General features: G+C 50.6%; 2 protein-coding genes across 2 annotated transcripts in view; one reads left to right on the plus strand and one right to left on the minus strand.

Annotated features, from left to right (window-relative positions):
* LOC137454421 (zinc finger protein 850-like) overlaps positions 1–21,330 on the minus strand; it is a 345,652-nt gene that overhangs the window by 299,879 nt on the left and 24,443 nt on the right. The gene's annotated exons all lie outside the window — the stretch shown is intronic.
* LOC137454370 (olfactory receptor 14A16-like) lies at positions 13,527–14,475 on the plus strand. The gene has a single exon (XM_068164416.1). The coding sequence runs from the start codon at positions 13,543–13,545 to the stop codon at positions 14,473–14,475; it is 933 nt and encodes a 310-aa protein (XP_068020517.1). The 5' UTR covers positions 13,527–13,542.

Raw genomic sequence — 21,330 nt, forward strand, 5'->3', positions numbered from 1 at the left:
GATGATTCAAAAGTCCAAGAAAATCAGAAAATGAGAAAAATGGAAAACAGTTCATTTCTTCACTGACAAAGCGAAGAAAAGGGAAACAGGGATTCTCAGGGTCTCTTAGTTGACTCAGGGCTCTCAGGGATCTCAGGGTTTGTGCACCGTAGATTCCTCGTTGGTTCTTCCTTTGGACACGATGTAGCTGTACAGCAGTTTGAAATTAACCTCTTTCAGCTAAAGTTAAATTTCTTTGTGGAATACACTGAATTTCACCATTCTCTTGCATTACCCAATAAGTGTGACCCGGACCTTCAGCTGAAACCACCCCTCGGACAGGTTTAGCCTCTCCTGAGGGTGAAAATACCCAAACAGTTTTACCTAACAGATTCTTTTCTCTAACAACAGGAACTCTATCACCTTCTACTTTCCGTAGCAAATCTGAATGTGCAGGTCCAGCTCGGTTCACTGAACCTCTACTATTTACCAGCCAGGTTGCTTGTGCTAAATGTTTTTCCCAGTTTTTCAAAGATCCACCTCCCATGGCTTTGAGAGTGGTCTTCAACAAACCGTTGTAGCGTTCAATCTTCCCTGAAGCTGGTGCATAGTAGGGAATGTGGAATATCCACTCAATACCGTGCTCTTTTGCCCAGCTCTTTACAAGGTTGTTCTTGAAATGAGTTCCGTTGTCTGACTCAATCCTCTCTGGAGTTCCGTGTCTCCACAGGATCTGTCTCTCCAGACCGAGAATGGTGTTGCGTGCAGTTGCATGTGGAACTGGATAAGTTTCCAACCATCCAGTGTTTGTCTCTACCATAGTAAGCACGTATTGCTTACCAGAACGAGAACGTGGTAGAGTGATGTAGTCAATCTGCCAAGCTTCACCATACTTGTACTTGGACCATCTGTCACCATACCACAAGGGCTTAAGTCGTTTTGCCTGCTTAATAGCAGCACAAATGTCACAGTCATGGATGACTTGTGTGATAACATCCATGGAAATGTCTATGGATCTGTCACGAGCCCATTGGTATGTTGCATCTCTGCCTTGATGTCCTGACGAATCGTGAGCCCACCGAGCTCAGAATATCTCACCTCGGTGTTTCCAGTCGAGATCAAGATTAGAGTCCATGTCTACTTGAGAAACTCTTGCAGCTAGATCTGCCTGATGGTTGTGTTGCTGTTCCTCAGTAGCTTTGCTCTTAGGAATGTGAGCATCGATGTGTCTCACTTTCACTGGAATTCTCTCAATTTGATCAGCAATGTCCTGCCATAGGTCTGCTGCCCAAATGGGTTTTCCTTTCCTCTGCCAACCACTCTTCTTCCAGTTCTTTAGCCAACCCCATAGAGCATTGGCTACCATCCATGAGTCGGTGTAGAGATAAAGCTTTGGCCATCTCTCACGTTCAGTCACGTCAAGAGCTAGCTGGACAGCTTTTACCTCTGCGAACTGACTGGATTCTCCTTCTCCATCTTTCGCCTCTGCAACTCGGCGTGTTGGACTCCACACTGCAGACTTCCACCTTCGCTTGTTTCCAACAAGACGACAGGAACCGTCTGTGAACAAAACATATTTCTTTTCATCATCAGAGAGGTCATTGTAAGGAGGAGCTTCCTCAGCAGGAGTTACTTTCTCCTCTGGAGGTTTAGCACAGTTGATACCTTCAGGCCAACTTGAGATCACCTCCACTAGACCAGGTCTTTCAAAATTTCCCATTCGAGCTCTCTGTGTTATCAGAGCCATCCACTTAGACCATGTTGAGTCTGTGGCATGATGTGGTGTGGAGCCTTTGCCTTTGAACATCCAATTCAAAACTGGTAATCTGGGAGCTAGAAGAAGTTGTGATTCAGTTCCAATTACTTCAGAAGATGCTTTTACTCCTTCATAGGCAGCTAAAATTTCTTTCTCTGTTGGAGTATAATTAGCCTCTGAACCTCTGTAACCTCGACTCCAGAAACCAAGAGGTCGTCCACATGTCTCACCTGGAGCTTTTTGCCACAAGCACCAGGTTGGACCATTGTCACTTGCAGCCGTGTACAAAATGTTCTTAATGTCTGGACCATCTCGGACAGGTCCCAGACCCATTGCTTGAACTACCTCTTGCTTTATCTGGTCAAAGGCTGCTTGTTGTTCAGGTCCCCAGTGGAAATGGTTTCTCTTTCGAGTCACATCATACAGAGGTTTCACAATCTGACTGTATCCAGGAATGTGCAGTCTCCAAAATCCCACTATCCCCAAGAAACGTAGGGTCTCTTGCTTGCTTGTGGGACTTGCCATGGTAGAGACTCTATTTACCACATCCACTGGAATGTGTCGGCGTCCATCCTGCCACCGCACTCCCAGAAACTGAATCTCTGTGGTAGGTCCTTTCACCTTGTCTCGCTTGATGGCAAAACCTGCATTCAGAAGAATGTCAATGATTTTGTTACCTTTCTTGAAGACTTCCTCAGCAGTTTTACCCCAGACGATGATATCATCGATGAACTGGATGTGTTCTGGAGCACCTCCTTTCTCCAGAGCATCGTGGATCACTGCATGACAGATGCTTGAGCTGTGGATCCAGCCCACTGGCAGCCTGTTGAAAGTGTACTGGATTCCTCTCCAGGTGAAAGCAAACTGAGGCCTGCATTCCTCCGCTATGGGAATAGAGAAAAATGCATTAGCAATGTCTATGGTAGCATACCATTTGGCCTCTTTGGATTCCAGCTCATACTGTAGCTCCATCATGTCTGGTACTGCTGCACTCATGGGTGGTGTTACTTCATTTAGGGCTCGGTAGTCTACTGTCAGACGCCAGTCTCCATTCTGCTTCCGCACAGACCACACTGGACTGTTGAAAGGTGAATGAGTTTTGCTGACGACTTTCTGACTCTCCAACTGACGAATCAGATTCTGAATGGGCAACAAAGAGTCACGGTTGGTTCTGTATTGTCTGTGGTGCACAGTCTGAGAAGCAACCGGCAATTTAATGTCCTGTATCTTATGTTGTCCCACAACTGCAGATTCATCAGAAAGTTCAGGTCTAGCAGACAGCTTCAATTTTTGTCCATCAATTTCTATTGAAGCTACTCCAAAAGCACCATTTGTAACCTCTAGGGTCTTTGAAACGCCCTTCTCTCAGAAAATCAATTCCCAAAATACAAGGTGCATCAGGTCCGGTCACAACTGTATGCTTCCTCCATTGTTTACCAGTTAAACTTATATTAACCTCTACCTTACTTAACTCTTGAGATCCACCAGTGACTCCCAGAATAGTTATAGACTCTGATCCCTGATAATTTGATGGTATTATGGTGCACTGAGCTCCTGTGTCAACCAAGGCCCTGTACTTCTGAAATTGTGAAGTGCCAGGCCACTGGATGTACACATCCCAATAGATTCTATTATCTCTGTAATCCCTCTCCTCCCCCTGGCAGGAGGCAGGGCACCCCTAGTTATGGGGAACATGCGCACATGTGCATTGCACATATTGTGCAGGGTTATAACTTTGCATGTTATAACTGGAGCCACTGTTGGAGCCATAAGAGTCGTTCTGGGGAACTGTGGAAGCAACAGCTACTCTTCTGGTATTGCTACCTCGGGTTCTGCCACTTTGCAATTCCCTCAGTCTCCTGAAAAGATTAGAAGTTGGTTGGCCATCCCAGCGGTTCATGTTCTCACCAAACTGATCACGCAGAGTTATCCAAATAGTTCTACGTGATTGCCTTGGTGGTCTGTTTTGGAATGACCTGTTTTGGAATGTCCTGTTTTGGAATGACCTCCTTGGAGGACGTGTATTCCTCACAGATGAGACTTGTACCCACCTGGAGGAAGAATTGAAATTATCCCTTTGTGCCAATTGGGATATGGAATTTCTAAATTCATCCTTTAACTCTCTTATGCAATTCTGAATATCACCAGACATCGTTTTAATGGCCGAAACCAAAGAACCACGTGTCATGCTATCCTCCAATTGTCTCATTTGATCACTGAACTGGCCAACCGTGGGAGAAGCTCCACCATAACTTCTTGACACAATTCTGCTTGCCAGAATGTTTGCATAATTAGAAGGAGCAAGTTTGATGATCTTTTTAGCAAGACCAATACCCACAGGAACGTCATCAGGATTCAGAGTTTCATGTTCACCATAGAGTAGCTCTCTAACAGCAAATTCTCTCAAGCGCTTAATTCCCTCATCTATGGTAGTCCAGGGTTTAGGATTCCAGGGAAGATCATCTCGGGAAGGGTATCTCAGGGCAACCGCTATTAAAAGGCGTATCCACAGATTAACCTTACCGAGAGCTTCGCCTAGATGTCTATCTATTCCATTGTCCCTTGAGAGAGTTCCTAACTGAGCTGCTGACTTGTCTCCAACTGTTAGAGCTGAAGCACCTGTATCATAACACCTACTAAGCCAAGCTAGAACTGGCTCCTTATCTGCCCTGGTGAAATCTTTACGGACATTTCTCAATTCCTCCCTTGGAGAAGAACAGTCCGTAATATCATCTTCATCTTCATCTCCCTGAATTCTTTGCCCGTAAAATCCTGCTGTCATTCTCCTAAGGATCTCTTTAAGCTGAGAACCACCTTTGCCAGCTACTTTCCTAGCTTCATCTCTATCCTGCTTTGATCTCACTAGGTTAGCTAGATCTTTAAAACAAACCTTCTCTTCCTCCTGAGCAGGATCTTTTAGAGTAGAGGGCCCCTCACCAGGATCAGTCTCCACCTCTTCTTCTCCACCTTGGGCCTTTCCACTTCTAGTCTTTAAAGGAGCCACCTTAACTGGAGCTGTGTTTGAATTTACAGCCACCTTAATGGAAGCTGACAGGTCCTGAGATAAATCAGCTGCTGGGGTAGTGACTTCCAGTCCCACCGAGGGAGTGGGTGGAAGTGACGTTGCTCCATTACTGGCCGACGGAGAAGAAGAAGAAGGACAAGGAGTAGGAGAAGGAGTAGGTGCCATGTTGATACCAGCTGATGCCCTTGGCTGCTTGCTAGAATCAGCAGAAAAGTCATTTAGAGCTGCTTTACCAATTAACTTTTTAGCCTTCTTTTTAACTGACATGGGTTCTCCACAGTCCTCGTCACTAGATGACTCTGGGACTGATCGAGAGCCACGGCGTTTTCTTTTTGATCTAGTTTTAATAACAAAACAAGCTCTGGACACCTTTCTCTCTCGCCGCAGAGAGAACAGTAAATATGCAATTACCATCACCAGCAACAGATTTATACACATCAAATAAATCACTTTTGGATCCCAGGCATCACCTAAAGTTACTGTCTCCTCAGGCGGAATCTTAAAACCCTTTATCTCAATTGGGAGAGTGGTGGAGGTAACATTCCTGTATCTCACTGGCCATAATAAATTAATACATTTTCCATACCGTAATTTAACTCTATACATAACCCACATATAAATTGTCCGCACCAAATATTTACCCAGGTAATCCAAAATCAAACCCAAACAATACCTGTAAACCAGAGCCCCAAAAATTGAAAAGAACAATCGCTCCACAAACCACAATACCTTCATGTTTGCTAATTCAGCTAGAAAACACTAAATCAATCAAATAATAAATTGAACTAATTATCTGCCCCACGTTGGGCGCCAATAAAAAAAATGTCGTGGGATGGAAGGGGTAAGGCTGAGAAGCCTCCTCCCTTCCCCCTTGTAAAGTAAAGGGGAAAAAAAATTGAAGGGAAAGGAAAAAAAAAACTCGCAAGCTGAATTAGCAAAGCAGTGGAGCTATATTTACAAAGCAATGTAGGGAATGCAGGGGAATATTTACAAATTTACAATATCTACAATATATACAAAGATATACAACAGAGTAACACAGAAATGAGAGTAACCCCCCTCGGCAGAGAGGGGTCCCCCACCTCCGCTCTCCCCTCTCTCCCCCCCTTTCCCCAGAATGGGATAGAAAGAGAAAGGAAAGAGAGGAAAAAAAAATTAGAAGCAGTTCGTGTTAATTGGAAGGGAGTTAATATACAGGCCTGGTATCTGGTTTTCAAGGCCGAGGCCTTGGCAGAAAGCCCAGCACAGGCAAAGCTGCTGCACGAAGCAAAGACGGAAGCAAGACTGAAGATAAGGTTCTGGAGAAACTCAGTATAGTCCCATCTCAGAAAGTGCTTCCTCCCACTCGTCCAATGAAATTAGTTTAGACTATTCCTTCCGTTTACCAACTTCCGTCCACCATATTCCCTTTCTTAAGGGGGCAACGTCAACCGGCCACACCATGAGACGGCCCTTCGTAAAGAAACTCACCCAGGGTGCTCCTCAGAAATATGCTCACACATTAGGAGGGATACTCTTGACTGGACAGGATGGAAGTCCTAAAACTGTCTGTGAGTTTGCCAATGATTTAAGGGAATATGAGGACAGCGTAAATCAGAAACCCCTGATCTCAGCCATAGAAACTATGGCTAAAGACATTGTCAAAGAGATCAAGACCTCCATGTCTGAACTGAAAAAGGGGAGCGATGCCTCCTTTTCCCCTTCTCCTTCAGAATGGGTCCAGGTTTCAGCAATCAGGAACAGGCGACCTTCCCCTAGGAGATCACCCCAAGCCAATCGGGGAATGTCAAGGGGGTCTCTGTGGAGGTTCCTCTGTGACCATGGAGAGGACATGGACACCTGGCATGGCCAACCCACCTCTGCCCTCTGGAACAGGGTGTGGGAACTGCAAGGTGGGCACCACGGGGATAACTCATCTAGGAGAAGAGCTTCCCCAGTTTCCTGGAGTGGTCCCTCTCGCTCAAGAGACCCTTCCCCTAGTAACACAGGACCATGTGACAAGTGTGGACATTGCCGCCAGCATTAGAGGTGCCCTACCTCCAGCCAGGTGGAGGCCAGGGATAACAGAGTATACTGGGATGTGTACGTGAAATGGCCTGGCACTTCAGAAGCCCTGAAGTACCGAGCTCTGGTGGACACAGGGGCCCAATGCACCCTGATACCATCGGGGTACAAAGGGGCTGAGTCCATAAGCATTCAAGGAGTCACAGGAGGCTCACAAGACTTGACTGTACTGCAAGCTGGGATAAGCCTGACCGGGAATGAATGGGGAAAGCACGACATAGTGACTGGTCCAGATGCACCTTGCATTCTTGGCATTGACTTTCTGCGGGAGGGATGCTTCAAGGACCCTAGGGGGCACAAGTGGGCGTTTGGGGTGGCAGCTGTGGAGACTGCAGGCAAAGAACAGCTGTCCACCATGCCCAAGCTTTCAGATGACCCCTCCGTAGTGGGCAGCCATAAGGTGCAGGATTTGAAGTTACCTATTGCCTCTCGCATAGTACATCGCAGGCAATACAGGACCAACAGAGACTCTCTGCACCCCATACACCAACTGATTCGACGACTGGAGAGCTAGAGCGTGATCAGCAAGGCTCACTCCCCCTTCAACAGCCTGATATGGCCAGTGCGGAAGGCAAATGGGGAGTGGAGACTGACTGTGGACTGCCGTGGCCTGAATGAAGTGACTCCTCCGATCAGTGCTGCCGTGCCGGACATGCTGGAGCTCCAGTATGAGCTGGAATCGAAGGCGGCCAAGTGGTATGCCACAAGTGACATTGCTAATGCCTTTTTCTCCATTCCCATTGCAGAAGAATGCCGGCCACAGTTTGCTTTCACCTGGAGGGGAGTACAGTACCAATGGAATCGGTTGTCTCAAGGCTGGGTCCATAGCTCAACCATCTGCCATGAGGTGATCCAGACTGCCTTGGAGAAAGGTGGAGCTCCTGAGCATCTGCAGTTGATTGATGACATCATTGTATGGGGTGACACAACAGAGGAAGTTTACCAGAAGAGTAAAAGGATAATTGATATCCTGTTGGAGGCTGGCTTTGCCATAAAAAGAAACAAGGTCAAAGGGCCTGCCAGGGAGATCCAGTTCCTGGGTGTTCAATGGCAGGATGGCCGTCGCCACATCCCTCAGGAGGTGGTGAACAGGGTAGCCACTATGGTGCAGCCCACGAACAAGAGAGAGACACAGTCATTTTTGGGGCTTGTGGGCTTCTGGAAAATGCACATTCCCAGGTACAGTCAAATTGTGAAGCCTCTCTTCCATGTAACAAGGAAGAAAAATGATTTTGTGTGGGGACCTGAGCAGCAGGCGGCGTTTGACCAGATCAAACGAGAGGTGGTCCAGGCTATGGCTCTGGAACCTGTTCGAACTGGGCCAGAGATCAAGAATGTGCTGTACACTGCGGCTGGTGAGAATGGTCCTACATGGAGCTTGTGGCAGAAGGCTCCTGGTGAAACCAGGGGCAGGCCCCTAGGTTTCTGGAGTAAGGGGTACAAAGGCTCTGAGGCCAACTACACCTCGACAGAGAAGGAAATCCTAGCTGCCTATGAGGGCGTCCGGGCTGCCTCTGAGGTAATTGGGACTGAGTCACCTCTATTTCTAGCTCTGAGACTTCCAGTCCTGACCTGGATGTTCAAAGGGAGAGGCTCAACCAAACATCATGCCACAGATGCTACCTGGAGTAAGTGGATGGCCCTGATAACTCAGCGAGCTTGGATGGGGAGCTTCAAATGCCCTGGCACAGTGGAAGTGATCCCCAACAGGCCAGAGGGTGCTGACTTGTGAATGCCACCAGGGCAGACAGTGAGCTGTGCTGAGGAGGCTCCCCCATACAATGATCTCCCTGACAACAAGAAGGGCTATGCTCTCTTTACAGATGGGTTCTGCCAGCTTCTAGGCAGCAAGCGGAGATGGAAGGCAGCTGTCTGGAGCCCAACAAGGCAAGTGGCAGAAGCAAGGGATGGAGAAGGTGAATCCAGTCAGTACGCAGAGGGAAAAGCTGTCCAGCTGGTCCTGGATGTGGCAGAACAAGAGAACTGGCCAGTGCTGTACCCCTACACGGACTCCTGGATGGCAGCCAATGCCTTGTGGGGCTGGCTGATGGAATGGAGGAGGAACGGGTGGCAGAGAAAAGGGAAGCCTGTTTGGGCCACTGACCTGTGGCAAGACATCGCTGCCTGCCTGGACAGGCTGCCAACCAAGGTACGGCACATCGATGCACACATCCCCAAGAGCAGAGCCACAGAGGAGCACAAGCACAACCACCAAGCAGACCTGGCTGCTAAGATCTCCCAAATAGACTTGGACTGGGAACACAAGGGTGAGCTGTTCTTAGCTCGCTGGGCCCAGGACACTTCCGGCCACCAAGGGAAAGATGCCACATACCGGTGGGCTGGGGACAGATCCGTGGACGTCTCTATGGAGGCCATCTCACAGGTCATCCATAAGTGTGACATCTGTGCTGCCATCAAGCAGGCCAAGCGCATGAAGCCTCTGTGGTATGGGGGGAGATGGTCGAAATATAAATATGGAGAGGCCTGGCAGATCGACTACATCACCCTTCCTCGGTCTCACAGTGGTAAGCAGTACGTACTGACCATGGTGGAGGCAAGTACAGGGTGGCTGGAGACCTATCCAGTTCCTCATGCCACTGCTCGCAACACCATCCTGGGCCTAGAGAGACATATCCTGTGGAGACACAGCACCCCCAGGAGGATTGAATGGGACAAGGGAAGCCACTTCAAGAACCATCTCCTAAGGGACTGGGCAAAGGAACATGGGATTGAGTGGATTTACCACATCCCATACCATGCACCAACTGCAGGGAACATCAAGCGCTACAATGGCTTGCTAAAGACCACCCTAAAAGCCATGGGGGGTGGAACCTTCAGGAACTGGGAAAAGCACCTAGCTCAAGCCACTTGGTTAGTGACCAGCAGAGGAGCTGTGAACCGAGCTGGTCCTGCCCAGTCTGACCTGCTGCAAACAGAGGATGGAGATGGAGTTCCTGTGATTGCTGAGAAGAACCTGCTGGGGAAGTCAGTGTGGGTTTCCCCTGATGCTGGTGGGGGGCAAACCAACATGAAGGGTGGTCTTGGCTGAGGGGTCTGCTCACACCTACTGGGTCATGTTAGAAACTGGGGACATTCAGTGTATCCCACAGCTGAACATGACTCCGGCTGAGAGGGGATGAACTCAGAGGGAGCAGCACACATCAATGTATTATAGTCACTGTATAACATAATTTGTTCTAAGTTTTTTCTCTCCCAACTTCATACAGCACAGAAAACCCACACATGTTCCATTTTTTCCAAACTGTTGTCTTCAGAAAGGTGCAGATTTTCAAGCTTTAGAACTGAAGTTCCAACTACAGGAACACTGCTTTCAGCTCTGAAGTTTCTCTTTCACTAGTTTCTGGGTGATGAAAAACTATTTGGAGGCCTGTTCCAGAACAATCTGGTTCCAATGGTATCACCAAGTACAGACAAGGGAGTGTGAGATGCATCCCCTGATTTTATCCCAGTACAGAAATTGTATTGTCCTAGAGCAGAGTGAAAGCTTGGTTCCACTCCCACTTCCAAATGCAGCCTTCCCAGTGCAAACCATAAAACAGGACTCCTCCCCAGTACGGATTATGCCCACTCCCAGGAAAGGCTACACTGCCTGAAAGCCTCCAACCACTCATCTGGGAAACATCCCAGAACAACCTGTATCCCCCTATCCAGTCCCTCACAGACTGGGCCCCATCCTAGTACAAACTGCTTTCCTGTTGCTTTAGAGCTGGAGGTTCTGTGTATACCATCCCAAGCCAGAAGGCCACCACAGCATCTGGGAGGAAGCCATTCCAAATGCCCTGGGGATGGAGCAAATTCTTCACACAGGCAAGATGGGCAACTTGCAGCTGGGCTGCGGCAGGAGTGTGGCCACCCAGACATAGAAGTTGTCCTCCCCGAACTGCTGTGGCCATATTTTGGATTCTTGGTGTCTGGATGCAGCATTCTCCAGTCTAGAAGAGTCAGGAGGAACTGTGGAGGTAGCAGAGGACATCTGCCAGGATGGGGATTGACATCTCTGTGGAGAGCCTGAGGCACCTGGGCCACTTCAGCTTGGTGAATGGAAGCTCAGGGCACTGCCATAGCAATACGCACATGGCTGAAGGGTGATTTCAGAGTGGATGGAGTTCTTCTGGGGAGTGGGGAGAGACCAAAACCTCTACATAGTGCAGCTTGGAAGATTTAGAGTGGAGAGGAGGCCAAAGAAATATCCCTGAAAGGCCAGAATTGCTATGCATGAGGCCATCCAGAGGTCAGGAAACAGCAGGGAGAGCTAAGACACATCAGGGAAGGGATGAAAATGGCAGGGGGAGAGCTGGCTGGGGAAGGAAGATTGGTGTCAACAGCCTGAAGGAAAATAGCTGCACGCATGAGACAGTGTAGGAGAGGCTGCAGTAGGGATGACCAAGGGCTCTGGCAAGGCTGAGAGGACCAACAGGACCAAGGTCTTTGTCCCCTTGGCTCTGGCAGTTGCCTCTGTCACCAAAGCCTGTGAGGAGAAAGTTGGCTTTGAGGTTCTTCTATTGCAAAGGCAGTGGTCAGGGCTTGGCCTTTATGCTTCCTAGACCAAAGGCAAGTTTTTCTGCCCTGTACTTTGCCTTTGTCTCCCTGCAATCCTGGCCTCTAACAAGCTGCCCTAACGAGTCCCTGGGGAGCCTTTGGCAGTAACAAGCCTCAGTGAGGCCAATCAGTGCTTCAAGGTACTTTGGAGTTTGCTTCTGACTTGGACTTCTTGAGAGGCTTCTTGGCAGTAGCTTGGCAGAGTCTCCTGGCAGTACCTGAGCATCATGTAATCAGCCCCAAATACTCCATGGAGCTCATTAAATACTGCTGAACCTCTAATTATTGCCAAGGTTTCTGCAGCTAATTGGAGAGGTTTTTAATTGTACAAAGCATCTGATACAAGCTATATTTAAAGGTACATTTCATTCCTTTTCAACAGGAGTTGTCTCTTTGGAAGCAAACCATAGCAAAAGCTGTCAAGGTCCTACCCTGGTCACTGTTCATCCTCACTCCCCACTGCCCCCAGTAGAGCCCAGAGCCAGAGGTGAGGGACAGGATCTGCCTTGCCAGGGGCTGGGGCTCAGGGCTTGGCCCAATGGATCAATGAAACCCCTCCAGGTTTCCTCAGCAGCAGAGCCACCTTGAGCTGCTTGTCCTGACCTGTCAGCACTGCCTCAGTTCTCTGCTCTCACCACAGCCTGGAGATGCTTCAGTGCCTCCAGTAATGCTTCCCTTGCATCCACTGTCTCCTGCTCTAACCAGACCCTGGGGACCCTTTCCCAGTATGCTTCACTGGGACCATTAAGAGTAGAAGAAACTTCAGAGTTTGAATCTGACTTAGACTTCTGGAGAGGTTTCATCAGCTTCTTCTCAATCCCTGAGGTTTACAGGGCACCAAAAGCTACCAGAGGAGTTATTAAAAGTCCTTGGGCTGGACTTCTGCTGCCCTATTAGGCTGGACTTCTCGGCTACAGGGAGCTGCTGGCAAGGAGGCAGAGCTGCAGGAGACAGCTCTGTCCAGGAGCTTCTCCTCTTCACAGCACAGCAGGGCTGAGGACACTGCCAGAGGATCTCAGGGAGATGAGGAAGGCAGAGAGAGCTTCAAGGTGGCCAGGACTTGGGAAGGTGACTGAGAACTCACTGGTGGAGAAGTCACTGCAGTCACTGACACAGTGAGGCTGTGGGTGCAGGACACTGCAGCTGTAGCTCCTGGAGGCATCTCCATCTCAGCAGCTGACGGTCCGCTGAAGGCTCCTGGAGTGTGTGCACAGAAGGAGAACGAAAGCCCTTCAGTTCCATCCTATGGGCAGCAGTGATCAGAGCTTGGTAAGGAGAAGGCTTCACCCCCAGCCCCTCTGCCTTTCTCTCTTCCCTTCACTCTCTCTGCAGCACTGCAGGCCTGCTCCCTGTTTCTCCACCTCTCCATGGGTGTGGTGCTTTTAGGCTATGCCTTTAAAATTTAGTTACAGATTTTGAGCAGAAAAGTAGAAACAAAATAAATAGATCACTCTTGGGTGTGAAAAGGAAAAGAAAAGATTATTCTAAACAAATGCATTGGATAAATATCTGGAACCAGAGGAGCTGTACCATAACAATTCTCTCTCTTCTCTTCTGATCTCAGCTGTTTTGCTTCACTCAGGAGAGATCACCTGCTTTGGCTGGCCTTGGCTAAGTCTAACCCACTGTTGGTTTTTTTGCCTCTTCACTCCTTCTTTCTGTCTTGGAACAGGGGGATAGGGGCAATGGAACAGCTGCCCTGGTCTCTGACCAGAGGGGGGTCATGTCGTTTGCTAATTGTAAATCCCTGTCTAATATTGTCACTGCTGTATGTTTTGTACCTGTTCATTGCATTCCATTGTAGAGTGTAGCTCTTGCTTGTCAATACAGCTTCATTTGCTTCTAACGGAGCTGCTCTAGAAAAGCTACTGATGGAGGGGAAAATTCAACCCACCACAATGGGACTCTTGTTCCATGGGATTGGGCTGTTTGTCACTTTCTGTTCTGACACCAGAGGAAATGTTCATGGCACAATTCTGTGTCCCTGCTGCATTTGAAGTTTTGATGATCTCTGACATGAGTTGGTAGTGTTGGTACTGAGCTGATCCACTCCTCATGCAGCTCAGGGACAGAGGTTATGATGAGGCTGAGAGAAGTGTACCCTAACTTGTCACTGCCTTTCCCTCCTTGGACAGGTCTCCATGGCCAGAGGCAGCAGATGGCCAACAGCAGCTCCATCACCCACTTCCTCCTCCTGCCATTCCCAGGCACAAGGCAGCTGCAGCTCCTGCACTTCTGCCTCTTCCTGGCCATCTACCTGGCTGCCCTGCTGGGCAATGGCCTCATCATCACCACCATAGCCTGGGACCACCACCTCCACACCCCCATGTACTTCTTCCTCCTCAACCTCGCCCTCCTTGACCTGGGTGCCATCTCCACCACTGTGCCCAAATCCATGGCCAATACCCTGAGGGACATCAGGGACATCTCCTATGCAGGATGTGTACTTCAGCTCTTCTTTTTTGTATTCCTAATTGATGCAGAGTATTTTCTCCTCACCACCATGTCCTACGATCGCTACATTGCCATCTGCAGACCCCTGCACTATGAGACCCTCCTGGGCAGCAGAGTTTGTCTCCACCTGGCAGCAGCTGCCTGGGCCTGTGGCTTTCTCTACGCTCTGCTGCACACAGCCAATACATTTTCCCTGCCCCTCTGCCAGGGCAATGCTCTGGACCAGTTCTTCTGTGAAATCCCCCAGATCCTCAAGCTCTCCTGCTCCACATCCTACCTCAGGGAACTTTGGCTTATTGTGGTCAGTGTCTCTTTTTTCTTTGTCTGTTTTGTGTTCCTTGTGGTGTCCTATGTGCAGATCTTCAGGGCAGTGCTGAGGATCCCCTCTCAGCAGGGACGCCACAAAGCCTTTGCCACCTGCCTCCCTCACCTGGCTGTGGTCTCCCTCTTTATCAGCACTGCCATCTTTGCCTACCTGAAGCCCTCCTCCATCTCCTCCCCATCCCTGGACCTGGTAGTGTCAGTTCTGTCTTCAGTGGTGCCTCCAGCAGTGAACCCTCTCATCTATAGCCTGAGGAACCAGGAGCTCAAGGCTGCTCTGAGCGGACTGATCACTGGATGCTTTCAGAAGCAATAAACTCTTTTGTCTTCTCCTGATGTCACTCAGTGCAGGCTCAGCCTGGCTGCTTGAGTTCTGGCCGCTGCTGGTGCTGTTCCCCTTGTGAGAATGTTGTTCCCACACAAATATCTTTCTTCAGACCATTTCTGGTTCAGTGTTGTCCTGTCTGGTGTGACCCAGAGGCTGCAGACATGAGGAGCTGTGCTCCCTGGATGTTCAGAACAATAAAGGACCCTGCAGAGAGTTGTTTCTCTAAGTTCCTTCCTCCAAGGCTTCTGTGGAGCTGCAGGGCAGTGCCTGTGTGCAGATGTCGAGCAGCAGAGTCCCAGCACAGCAGCAGTGCCAGGGAGCCCCAGAGCTTGGGCTGTCCTCAGCTGCTCTTTCTTCCCTTCCACCCTCTCCTGCTGAGCCTCTGTGCTGGGGCAAGGCCTGAGTGCTCTGGCAGCTTAGGCACTGTGCTGCTGTGTGGCAGGGCTGGGTCTGCAGGCAGGGACAGACCAGGGCTGCTCCTGGGACAGAGAATCACTGCCATCAGAACAGGAGGTCTCCTCACGCCTTCATACCCCAAGCCCCTCCCATTGCAGGCTGCACCTACTTACAGTCCAAACTATATACCCCGATCCCTCCCAGTACAGATGTGGCCTCATCCCAGCCCAAACTGGATGATACTGTCCTCTAGCACTGCAACCTGGATCCCAGCCCAGCCTGGAATGTATCCCCTGGCTCCTTTCCCAGTGCCATCTGCATCCATCCCAGTACAAACTGCACACCCTCATGCCCTCCCAATACAGTCTGTACCCTATCCCAGTCCAAACAGGATCCCTTTCATCCCTACTGGCACACATTAGGCCTTGTCTCAATAAATATTGGATTGCCTAATGCACTCCCAGTACAGCCTGGACCCTGTTCCAGTAGGAGATGCATTCTCTGGCCCCATTCCAGTAAAATCTGGTCCCTGCACATTACAAAGTTTTCTTTCTAGCCCCTCCCTGTACAGACCTGGTCACATCTCAGGACAAACTGCATCTCCTCAACCCCTCCCAGCTCAGATGTGGTCTTATCCCAGGACAAACTGCAGCACTTTCCCATCTCCCATACAGTTTCCTGTGCCAGTACAAAGTGCATCCCTTGGACCCCCCCCGAGTCCCATCTGTACCCAGCACAGCACAAAGTGGATATCCTGATCCCAGTGCAGCTGTGGCCTGACCCTGGTACAAATGGGATCCCATTGCCATCTTCCAGCACAGTCTGAGTCTCATCCCAGTACAAATTGCATCTCCTGAAACCCTGATTCCATCCCAGCGCAGACCAGGACCCAGCCCTGCAAAGTGGTCCCCTGATGCCATCCCAGTTCAGACTGGGGCCCCCTCCAGCTACAAACTGAACCTCTCTGAGCTCTCCCAGTACAGACTGGGCCTTGGTCCAAAACAAGCTGAACCCCCTGGTCCCCACCCAGAGCAGACATGGCTTCATCCCAGCACAATCTGGATCATCTTGCTCCATCCCAGTACACTCTGGGTCCCATCCCAGTACAAAGTGGATTTCCCAGTGCCTTCCCAGTACCTGCTGCATCCCTCCACATGTTAACTGTGTACTCTGGCTCCAATCCAGTACTGACTGGGCCCACTTCCAGTACTAACAGCAGCCCTTGGTGCCCCCTAGAAAAGTCTTTTACACCTCCCAGTAACAGCTGACCCCATGGCCTCTCCCAGTAACACTGGGCCTTGTCCCCATACACTCTGAAACCCTAATCCTGCCCCAGTACAGACTGGGCCCTTCCTGTACAGACTGGATCCCTGCAGTTTGGGGCTCTCCAGGTCAAGAGAGACAGAGATCTGCTGGAGGGAGTCCAACAGAGGCTATGAGGATGATGAAGGGACTTGAACATCTCTTCTGTGAAGAAAGATTGAGAGCCCTGGGGCTGCAGAGGAGAAGCCTGAGAGGGGATCAGATCAATGCCTATCAATATCAGAGGGGGTTGTCAGAGGAAGGGGCCAGACTCTTGGCAGTGTTGCCCAGTGACAGGACAAGGAGCAATGGATGCAAGACGGAACACAGCAAGTTCCATCTCACCATGAAAAGACTCTTCTGTGCTGTGAGGGTGCTGAAGCCCTGGAGCAGGCTGCCAGAGAGGTTGTGGAGTCTCCTTCTCTGGAGACTTACAAACCTGCCTGGATGTGGATGTGTTGCTGTGTGACCTGTCCTGGGTGATCCTGCTCTGGCTGTGGGGTTGGACTGGGTGATCTCTGGAGGTCCCTTCCAACCCCTCATATTCTGTGATTTAAGTCCTCCCAGTACAGGCTGGGCCATATCCCACACAAACTGCATCATCCTATCTCCTACCTGTAGATACTGGACCATGTCCCTGTACAAATTGCATCCACTGGCTTCCTCCCAGTACAAAATCAGCTTCTTCCCAGTACAAATTGGATTCCTTTAGCCTCCCTCAGTACCTACTGGCCTCATTCCCAGTACGAGCTTGATCCACTGTCTCCTCACAACAAAGAGTGGGTCCCCTTACAGTACTAAGCTCCATTCCCTCCTAGTACAACCTGGACCTCTTACACTCTCTCTAAGCTGTCCCCACCAACCCTACCCCTACCCTCTGCTCCTCCCCTGAACCCAGTCCCCATCTCTATCTCATAAGAGCTCAGGCCTCACCTCACCCCTCCAAGTTCAGCCCCTCTCAAATGTAGCCCTACCCATGATTTTGCCATCATTGCTCACCCTGGCCCTAGCCTTTACCCTTGGCATCTACTCCTTGTCCTCAGCCCATCCCCACACCAGCCACTACCCCTCTAAGGTTGTCCTTACCTGAGCATTGCCCAGGACACTCATCAGGACACCAAAGTCACTCCTAAACCTTAGCCTGAGCCTCAGCACTCAAAGGTATCTCTGAGGCCTCAGCCTGCCCCTGAACACTTCAGGCCCTAACCTCCTTCCTGTGCTCTGACCCCTCTTTGGTATCCCCTCCCACACTTGAGTGATTCTGCTTGGCCCCTGGCAGGCCTGTGAGCAAACAGAGCAGCCTCATGGCCATGGGAGAGGAGGAGCAGGAGGCGAACTGTGTCTGAGCAGCTCATGGACACAGGGAGGAGATGGGTGGCAATACTGTGGGAAGCTCAGCTGTGCCTCAGGATCTCCTGCACAGCAGCAGGCACAAGGCTGGGCAGGGGCTGGGAGGTCACTGCTGGCTCAGCAGCTGATAGGGCAGCAGCAGGAAGAGGGCAGCAAAGGGACTGGGAAGTCACTTGCTGCAGCAGATGAGAGGGCAGCCCCTGACTCCTGCCTGGGCTCTGTGCTTTTGGCCTCCCAGATGCCAGAGTACCCAGCAGGCAGCAGAAGGCATGTGGTGGGCAAGGGACTTGTGTGACTCCCTGTCCCTAAGCTCCTGGTGGCCTCTGCAGGAAGAGCCCTGGAGCTGGGCTGTCACCTCCCTGCCATCTGATGCCTGAAGGGACAGCAGCAGGAACAGGGCTTGGCTGTGGCTGCAGAAGAAGATGAAAGGCAGCAGCAGGGACCTGCTTTGGAAGGCCCTGGAGAGGTATCCTGTGCCTGCTCAGTTGCCAGGCCAGAAGCAGGCTGAGGCCTTGGGCCAGCATTGGAACATCAGGGATGGCTGAGAAGCTCCTAGGGCAGGAGGAGCCACATGACCATGAGGTGAGTGTGAGGTCACTGCAAACTCCAATCCCTTTGTGTCATTGGCCAGCAGCAAGCCCAGGGCTGGGCTGGGGACTGTGCCATCCCTTGTGCCTGCCAAGCTGAGAGGAAGCAGAAGGGAGGTGCCTTGGCTGTTGCTTTGGAGCTGGAGGTTCTGCTTTGTGCTCAGGCAGAAAAGCCTCTGGCAGCAACCATTGCCAATGGCCTGGGATGGAGCAGAGCCTGAGCAGAGAAGAAGGCCAAGTGCAGCTGGGCTGTTATAGGAGAAGTGTGACCACCCAGACACAGAAGTTGTCCTCCCCTGCACTCAGCACTGCTGTGGCCACATCTGGATTCTTAGTGTCTGGTTTTGGACCTACATGATCTAGCAATGTCCTTAAACATTCCGTGGGTTGCCTCCGCTCTCTTCCAAAGGTGATACACCCTCTTTTTTTCCCTTACTTCTATTAAAAGTTCATTACCCACCCAGGCTGGCCGTCTGCCCCGGCAGCTCATCTTCCGGCACATTGGCACAGCCTGTCCCTGAGCCTTCAACAATTCTTCCTTGAAGTAGGTCCAGCTCTCCTGGACCCCTTTATTATTAAGGGCTTTATCCCAAGGAACCCTCTGAATTAGTTCCTTGAGTAACCTGAAGTCTGCCCAGCTCCAGCTTTGGAGCCAGGGAGCTGCACAGTTTCCCTGTGTTCCACGAGGAGGTGGTTGGAACTCTCCTCAGCAGCTTGGATCCCCACAAGTCCATAGGATCAGATGGGATCCATCCTAGGGTGCTGAGAGAGCTGGCAGATGAGCTGGCCAAGCCACTATCCATCATTTTCCAGCAGTCCTGGCTCACAGGTGAGGTCCCAGATGACTGGAAACTGGCCAATGTGGTCCCCATCCACAAGAAGGGTTGGATGGAGGAACCTGGAAACTACAGGCCGGTCAGCCTGACCTCAGTGCCAGGGAAAGTGATGGAGCAGATTATCCTGGGGGCAATAACTGCACACCTGAAGGATGGCCAAGGGCTCAGGTCCAGCCAACATGGATTTGGGAAGGGCAGATCCTGCCTCTCCAACCTGATCTCCTTCTATGATCAGGTGACCCGCCTGGTGGATGTGGGGAGGCCTGTGGATGTGGTCTACCTGGACATCAGCAAGGCCTTTGACATCGTCCCCCATAGCAAACTGCTGGCCAAGCTGTCAGCCCCTGACTTGGATGGGAGCACACTGCATTGGGTTAGGAACTGACTGGAGGCTGAGCCCAGAGAGTGGTGGTGAATGGTGCCACATCCAGCTGGCAGCCAGTCACTAGTGGTGTCCCCCAGGGATCAGTGCTGGGCCCTGTGCCATTGAGGCATTGAGTTCTTCATCAGTAAATTTGCTGACGACACCAAGCTGGGGGCAGGAGTTGATCTGCTGGAGGGTAGAGAGGCTCTGCAGAGGGACCTCGACAGGCTGGACAGATGGGCAGAGTCCAATGGCACAAGATTGAACACATCCAAGTGCCGGGTTCTGCACATTGGCCACAGCAACCCAATGCAGTGCTACAGGCTGGGGTCAGAGTGGCTGGAGAGTAGCCAGGCAGAGAGGGACCTGGGGGTGCTGATTGATGGTAGGCTTAACATGAGCCAGCAGTGTGCCCAGGCAGCCAAGAGGGCCAATGGCATCCTGGCCTGCATCAGGAACAGTGTGGCCAGCAGGAGCAGAGAGGTCGTTCTGCCCCTGTACACTGTACTGGTTAGGCCACACCTCAAGTACTGTGTCCAGTTCTGGGCCCCTCAGTTTAGGAAGGATGTTGACTTGCTGGAAGGTGTCCAGAGAAGGGCAACAAGGTTGGTGAGGGGCTTGGAACACATGCCCTATGTGGAGAGGCTCAGGGAGCTGGGGTTGCTTAGCCTGGAAAAGAGAAGACTCAGGGGTGACCTCATTGCTGCCTACAACTACCTTAAGGGAAGTTGTAGACAGGCAGAGGTTGGTCTCTTCTCCCAGGCAGCCTGTACCAGAACAAGAGGACACAATCTCAGGCTGTGCCAGGGGAGGTTCAGGCTGGAGGTCAGGAGGAAGTTTTACACAGAGAGAGTGATTGCCCATTGGAATGGGCTGCCCGGGGAGGTGGTGGAGTCGCCATGGCTGGAGGTGTTCAGGAGGAGACTTGACAGGGTGCTTGGTGCCATGGGTTAGTTGGTTGGGTGGCATTGGATGATAGGTTGGAAGCGATGATCTTGAATGTCTCTTCCAATCTGGTCTATTCTATTCTATTCTATTCTATTCTATTCTATTCTATTCTATTCTATTCTATTCTATTCTATTCTATTCTATTCTATTCTATTCTATTCCCTGGGGTCATCCATGCCAGCCCTGCAGCCCGTTGCTACCAGGCTGACCCCTGCTGGGTCCAGCCCTGTCTACAATCATGCCACATCAGAAACCTCCAAGCCTGCCTACTGGGAACCTTGGCCCCGCCCAACTATGCAGGCCAACTCTGTGAGGGCCAACCCCATCCTGGGACCAGCCCTACTGGCCCTGCCGGGCTGACCCTGCTGTCCAGAAGGAGGCGCCCGAGTACGGTGAAGGGAACCTGCTTAATAGCTAGCCTAAGGTCCATTCCCTCTCTGTTGCCATGGAAGGGAGAAGGTTGCCACCCACTGTCACTGTCTGGACCAGCCAGGAGTCAGCAGTCTGCCAGAGCCTAACCTTGCTACAAACAAAGGACACAGAGTACCTTCCACCTGCTTTGTACTCACTAACAGATGAAAGCACCCGAGTCTAGCAGGATAATCTTTGTAGTCCAGTCCTCTGATACACAGTGTAATATCTCTGTATATACTTAGCAGTTGCCAGAGTCGAGTCTCCATCTGGTGGACAAGCAGTGAAATTGCAGCCTGCATTATAGTAATAGAAATTAACTCTGTAAATATCCTGATTGAGTCCAAATTATAAATACTAAACCACCTATGGGATGTATTTCACAATTGTTCACTAGATTATCTAGATAAAATGGTGATTCATTGCTTATTAATAATTTTAGTAATTAATACAATTACTATTACTATAATTCATATTTCATATTCATAAACTAATAACCTCTTCCTCACAGACAGAAAAAACCTCACAGTCCCTTTCCAGCTGTGTTCCTGCTGCTGGCCAATCCCCTCCCCAGGCAGAAGTGACCTCACAGCCCCTTCACACTCATTGGCTTCCTCCTGAATGACGAGCTCCTGAGACACAACTGACC

The sequence above is a fragment of the Melanerpes formicivorus genome, unplaced genomic scaffold (genome assembly GCF_026170545.1).
Source record: "Melanerpes formicivorus ecotype bairdi unplaced genomic scaffold, bMelFor1.0.p_v2 SCAF_80, whole genome shotgun sequence".
NCBI lineage: Eukaryota > Metazoa > Chordata > Aves > Piciformes > Picidae > Melanerpes > Melanerpes formicivorus.

Excerpts from the sequence above, each read along its gene's own strand:
- LOC137454370 (XM_068164416.1), top strand. The coding sequence starts at position 13,543 with ATGGCCAACAGCAGCTCCATCACCCACTTCCTCCTCCTGCCATTCCCA.